This window comes from Mesoplodon mirus (genome assembly GCF_964341445.2).
Source record: "Mesoplodon mirus genome assembly, chromosome: 3".
NCBI classification, from domain to species: domain Eukaryota; kingdom Metazoa; phylum Chordata; class Mammalia; order Artiodactyla; family Ziphiidae; genus Mesoplodon; species Mesoplodon mirus.
In genome coordinates this window covers 90,276,983-90,283,779 of record NC_138978.1, presented here as the reverse complement: position 1 = coordinate 90,283,779, position 6,797 = coordinate 90,276,983, and the positions used below count along the sequence as shown (strand labels likewise).

Here is a 6,797-nt window from a genome sequence, read left to right as displayed (position 1 = left end):
TAGTCTTGTTTAAGAAAAAAGTTACAATTTGCATTTGTTAAAGGAGACCTGAGCTAGCATGCTGTTTCCTGCCCTCCAGGAAGAGGGGTTTAGGGAAACCTTATATTGCACTGCTTGCCCTGCCAAATAAGCCAGATTGGGCGTCCTGTTAGGAGAGTTAGTAATTCAGTTTACCTGTTACCTAGTTGAAACGAGGCTGCCAATCGGCACGTTAGATGTTCCTATTTGTTTAAAGCTTTAAAAAGGAAAAGCCGCCAGTGCACGCCCACCGTGGCCCTTTCCTCTGACCCACCACTGAATCTAAATCTGGGAATGGGGTCCAGGCAGAAGGACTTTAAACCTTCCTCCGGGCAATCTCAGGTGGGGCTGTGGTTGAAAACCCACTTCTGCAGAACGTTTGCTAATTTGTAAGACTTAGCCTTGTACTTTTAACAAAATTTAACTTTTCACATCTGGTTAATCTTCTGCCCGTTCTATACCACGCCCATCAGGTGGTAGTTCCTTTTACACTTTCGGTTTGAATTGTCCCTAAGTCTAAGAATTGTACTTTGAAAAGCTATAACATATTTAGCACATTTCCAGGAGTGGAAGAGTAGGGAAAAGTCCTCTGCACTAGGGCAACATTCCAGAGAGTTTTGCTAAGGTTTATCTGTTGTCAGTGAGGAATTATCCTTTAAATCAGTTTTTACATAATGTGCTTTTTAATTGACCACATAAACATGTTGTTAAAAGGTTTTTCAGTCCCAGTTGGTACAAAAAACGTTGTATACTTTTATGGTTCTAGTATTGTAATGTGGTCAAACAGTGGGGACAAAAACAGTGAGGAAGAATCGGGTCCACCTTGCACACGGCTCTTAGGAGAAGGAAACTTTTTCCAGGTGCAAATACCTGATGGGCGCTTATCTTACAAAGGCCGGAGTTCTGTTCCCTCTTCATTCGTTAATGAGTTCTTGTCTCTCTGTGCCCTTGCATTGTTTAATTTGTTGATCCTTTTTATAAAACTCTGAAAAACAAAAGAGTGAGTTAGACCAGTGTTCTGTACCTGCACAGATTGGCAATCATTTACTTGGCCATATCATTTCGGGGAATTTAATCCTTAAAGTTTTCCCTGTTGAACTAAAATATCTTGGGGGGGTAGATTTCAAAGTAGGTTTTTAATCAGAAAAGTGTAAATTGGAGAAAGAAGACCTAGTTAGCTTCCTACCACCATCAGAAGTATTTTCTTTGGAGTACATACCAAATATGTTAAAGTGCTACTGTATTTTTATGTTTTATTTGGAGAAGAATGACGATACACTTAATTATAAAACTGTAGAAGTGCTTGTTAAACTTCAGTGCCTGGCCGGACTAAGGAGTGCTTTGCATGCTCTGTTTAAAAGCAAAAGGGCCTATGTTTTAGGGTAATAGAATGAAAGAAAATTGTTAAAATGTCACTTGACCCAGACAACAGAAAGAGATGAGAGACTTCATTCAGCTGTTAAAATATGCCTGTCTACACAGGATAAGGCAAATCAGCAACAACTGTGTTGCAAAAGCTGTTGGAAACAGCTGCCTGCTATTTCCAGATAGCAGTATGGGGGCTCTAATGAGGGTGTGACATTTCTCAACATTGTGTGCTGTGGTTAATAAAGGGCCTCAGAATCGCAGATCTGTCATACTGGCGCTGAAGGTGATTGGGCTACACTGGAGTGGGTGTTCCCTAAAATACAACGGGTATGACATGATGCTTGGGGATGCAAAAAATGCCTTAGAAAAAGATCATCTGTGAAATCTCCAGACCATCCAAAAGGCCAGACCAAGCCATTAGCAGCAAAGGGGACTTGCACTGCTACTCCACCCAGACCCTCCTACCCTGGGTCATTTGCTGAGTGATAATTGCTCAGTTTCACTTCTTTCCAGGGAGAAGGTTTCAATAAGGGAGGTGGGATCAACCTCAGAAAATACATCCCAAATCTCACTCTCAGGACATTTGGGTCATGTGGCCCTCCGGAAGAGAAAATAAGCTGGGAACCAGCCTCCTTTATGTGTGAGTCTTCAACGTTTTTGAGATTGTGAGGATGGAATCTAAAACAGGAAATGAGATGTTTACTTACCAAAAACTCTTGGTCCATAAAGTAGGGCTTTTCTAATGATCCATCATTTGTTTCCAGATCAACAGCAAAACACAGGAAAAGTACATCCAGCACAGTTTCAAACATAGATAAAAAACTATGGGCTACTAAGTAGGCAAAAAAAGCAACCAATAGTAGTGGGATTGCCCACACCTGGAGCACACGGTGGTAGTTAAATGCCATCAGTCCTCCAAAAACTGTGAAACACACCACTAGCACCTGTCCAGAACAAGAGTTTGTTGAAAATGTTTATAAGTTGGTTGGTTAGGATATTTTAGAAGAGACAGTTGTCAGGTATAAGCAATAGTTTTCATGTATGTGCATGTGTGGGAGTGTATGTGCCTTACTGTAAAGAGTGCTTGTCAGAAAATTGGGGGCTTCCCTGGTGGCGCAGTGGTTAAGAATCTGCCTGCCAATGCAGGGGACTCGGGTTCGAGCCCTGGTCCTGGAAGATCCCACATGTTGCGGAGCAACTAAGCCTGTGCGCCACAACTACCGAGCCTGTGCTCTAGAGCCCGTGAGCCACAACTACTGAAGCCCTCGTGCCTAGAGCCCATGCTCCACAACAACAGAAGCCACCGCAATGAGAAGCCCATGCACCACAGCAAAGAGTTGTCCCCGCTTGCTGCAACTAGAGAAAAGCCCTTGCACAGCAATGAAGACCCAACGCAGCCAAAAATAAATAAATAAAATAAATTTATTTTTAAAAAAAAGAAAGAAAGAAAATTGGGCACAATGAAATAGGAAGAAGAAAAATGAAAAGCTATGATACCAAAAGAAAACCCAGCTAATTTGGAGGATGAGAAGAGTATATATACTTTCATTTTATCTGTGCCCAGTTTTTGTATTTATGCAGATGTAATGGTACCTCACAAAGTTTTTAGTGTTTTTTTCACTAAATGCTACAAAAAGCATCTTCATTAAAAAATTTTTTTTGTAATAAATGCTATTTTTAAAAACAACAGCACAACAATCCAGTGAGTGGATATACTGTAGTTTAATATGTGAGTACTTTTACCCTGGGGATTAAAGTGGATGGGCTTTCCAATGCTGGTGTAGGGAGATAATAGGCTTTTGCTACATGTAATTATTATATTTCCAGGAATATGATTACAGGCCATGATGTACCTAACTGTTTAACAGACAAATTGGAGCTCCCCTGGAGCCCTCACTGCACTTGGATATCCATAAAGATGGACGCGAATGTCTGCATGCCACTTCATTCAAAAAAAAAAAAAATCAGCAATTATGTGTTCCTTTTGGGAAATATAGGAAAATGAATTACTGCCTAAAATAAAATACAAGTCTGTTATAGAAGAGTAGCTCCCGCTCACCGCAACTAGAGAAAGCCCGCACGCAGCAAGGAAGACCCAATGCATGCAGCCATAAATAAATAAATAAATAAATAAATAAATAAATAAATAAATTTATAAAAAAAGAAAAAATGAAACCTCCTTCCAAAAATTTTGGGAAGTAGTTATTACAAAATATATCATCCACAATCCTACCAAGCTAACGTAAACAATACCACTTAGATACAACTACAACTTAGATTATTAGGCTGTTCTGAAAGGCGTAATCAGTTTGTTCTTCTAGAGCTACTGTCCCATGAAAAGTCTCTGGGGCCCAGCTGTGCCTTAAAATATATGTGCAATTAACACACACCTGTGAAGTCTATGCATGTTCTAACTTGTTACTGACAGCTAACCATGACAGTAACGCACCAGAGACATACACCAAATGCCACAGAAACACAACATGCTAACAAGGAGCCCAGAGGCCCCATATTTGGCACTGGCACAACTGGAGCCTGATATCTTGTTCATTTTAGGGCACCATGAGTGTCCCTGGCATTCATGTCCTATGTGGAGGACTGGCTGGAAGAAGCAAGGATGTCTAGCTTAGAAGAGGGAAGATGTGGAGGGAGGGTCAGGACATCTGTGGTCAAGAATTTGAAGGGCAGTCAACTAGAAACAGGATCAAACAGGTGTGTAGAATTAAGCCCAGTGGGTGACATGGAAAGAGACATGCTGGCACAGTATAAAGAATCTTCAACTTGAGGCATGGTCAAGTAGGGGCTGGAGCACCACTTTCATCACTCTTTTAGGGATGCTTCCCTGTAACCCAGAAAGGGGATGTGTTATCTTTAGAGGTTTTCACAAGACTATATACAACTCCTTGGAAAAAGATGACAGAAGAAATGTAACTGGCTCCATTTGGGACATTAACCATTCTATCTTTATATTTATGAATTCAATGCTCTCAAAATCATCAGGTTTCAATTTCAAAAATTTCCATATATTTTTATGACAAACAACCCCTATAAAACATTCATTTTCTGAGGTTAGTAGCATTTTCATTTTAGATATGAGAAAGCAGGATTCAGAATGGTAGAAAGAAATGATCATAGCTAAGAGTAAGACTAGGATTCGAATCCTGGCTCTACCTATTGTGGAATCCTAAACAAGTTATTAAACCTTAGTTTCCTCATCTGCGAAACAGGGTTACTTCACAGGATTGAGGATTAAATGAGAGGATGAGGCACAGCATCTACCACAGAGTAAGCACTCAGGAAACAGTAGTTCTCCTTCACGGTTTTGTTGTATGGTTTAATTTTTGGATACCAAGTTCCTTTATTATTTTAGTGAAGACATCTCACCTTTCCTAGAAAAATTATGAAGTCTCCAAAGCAGTTAACAGATGTAAAATGACTTGAATTCTTGGATAAGAGTTTGAGTGCATCTTTTGCTGATGTACAAAAATCTGTCCCATTAATGGCAGTTGTAGTGTATGCATTCTGAAACAAAAGACAATAGTTAAAAGGATGATGAGTCTTACTGTTGTAAAGACAATATAATGCCAATGCAGAATACTTTCAAAATAGAGAAAAATAGTTACTATTAACCCACTATCTCTACCCATAACAGGTCATTTCATTTTCAAAGTCCCTTCCAGTCTCTGGAATATATACACATATATTTTCATATAATTGTAAAAAATGGAAAAGATAAATAAGTATTTCTGGTCAATATGGTGGATTGAGCAACACCACTACAAACATATGGAAATGATGCGTAAAGCATAACTATCTTAATGCACAGCAGAGTTTGAGGGGAGGAAAAGAAGTTTAGGTGCTAGAAACAAAGCAGGCCCTAGCTAATGGTGAGCGCTGAACCCAAAGACTCAATGGGCAGGGAATCACAGTAAAGGCTTTAGGAGTGAGGGGCTGGAGGTTTAACACCTTGGGGCTAAGAAACAATGCTCAGGCCCATGCCAGGAAACTGAGCTGTCTGTATAAATACGGAATTTATATTCAAACTCAATCAGCCATTCCAGGAAAGTGGTAAAGAAATGCAACATCTGCCTAGGACCATTGAAATTACTAGGGTCTGGCCATAGGCAGGGCAAAACCACATCCCTCCAGGCCAGGGAACGGTGGAGGCCCACAGACAACCATCCTTGAAGAAGATGAAGAAGGCTTCACAGGAAAAATGTACAGGTGACTCAAGGAAATGAACAGCACGTCAAACAAAAGAATCTACACCTTGAGAACAATGTGAAATAAAGCATTCAAGGAAGTATGTTTAAGATGTTAAGGAGATAATAGAAGGAAGAGTGACAGTAAAGAATGAACAGCACGGTATAAAAAATGAAGAGGCAGTGTAGAAGACAAACGGAATAGAAATTCTAGAAATGAAAAGATATACAATTTAAATGGTTCAGTGTCATTGTTATATATGACTTATTTTCCTTTATATAGAAAATAAGCATTTTCATGTTGCTCCATGGCTTATTTATAATTTTAATTTTTAATAAATACATATTTTATCAGGGTTGTTTGTGTGTGTGGGTAGCTAGGGCATATTTAGACTATTTCAAATATTTTGCTATTATAAATAACTATGCAATGAACATCTTAATTTCCTCATTTTGGATAATTTCTTAAGGATAAATTTCCAGAAATGAGATTACTGAGTCAAAGAGGACAAGTGGGTATATGTGTTCATATAAGAAGATTTCTTTGGTAATTTTTCCAAAATACCTTTTCCTTATAACTATACGATAATTTCAAAACCATCTATTTCTTACATTTCCCTTGAGGTCTTTAAAATGCTACTTGCACTGTAGCTTACAATTTATAACTTCCCTGGGAAAATACACTGGAATGCTACCTGCTTGGGTTTTGCCTTGCCTTTTGGCTTAAAGGATGAAAGTTTTTTTATCTCATGATATAAAAGTAATCCTTTCATACACTCATTCAAAAACATTGTAAAGAAACCAATTTGGAGTCTACTGCAGTAATTTAGCCCCAGTGATGCAGGTCTTAAGCAAGGTGAGTTACAGAGAAGAAGGAGACCAAGGCCGTGGAATTAACTGACCCTCTCTTGGTAACCCCCTCTTCCCCAAGGCCAACCAGAGAGGAATATTTGGTTCTTAAAGATGAAAGGCTGGGTATTCACCTCCCCACACAGGGCACCCTGCTTGCCTCAGAGGGGATGTTCTCAGTCAGATGTCAGATGAGGTCCCTGCAGAAATGCCTTAATGGTATTCCACAAGAACTTTTGATTTCTGACTTATGTAGAATGCATGTGAAATTGCTTTTAATATCCCGAACTGGCTGTTGGTGGACTTAAGTCTTGAGTGGGGACGTGGAAACTCATTGCTCATAATTTGATCAAGCATCTT

At 39.4% G+C, this 6,797-nt stretch overlaps 1 protein-coding gene across 3 annotated transcripts in view; it reads right to left on the bottom strand.

The window, feature by feature from the left end:
- Window positions 1–682: 682 nt before the first annotated feature.
- Window positions 683–6,797, bottom strand: part of SLC44A3 (solute carrier family 44 member 3) — an 84,551-nt gene continuing 78,436 nt past the window's right edge. For all 3 annotated transcript variants that reach the window (XM_082614623.1, XM_082614624.1, XM_082614625.1), the window contains exons 13-15: window positions 4,771–4,908; window positions 2,094–2,330; window positions 683–1,003 (exon numbers count right to left, since the gene is read on the bottom strand). In XM_082614623.1, coding sequence (XP_082470749.1) covers window positions 905–1,003; window positions 2,094–2,330; window positions 4,771–4,908 — 474 coding nt within the window. In that variant the 3' untranslated portion in view covers window positions 683–904. The remainder of the gene's footprint in view (window positions 1,004–2,093; window positions 2,331–4,770; window positions 4,909–6,797) is intronic.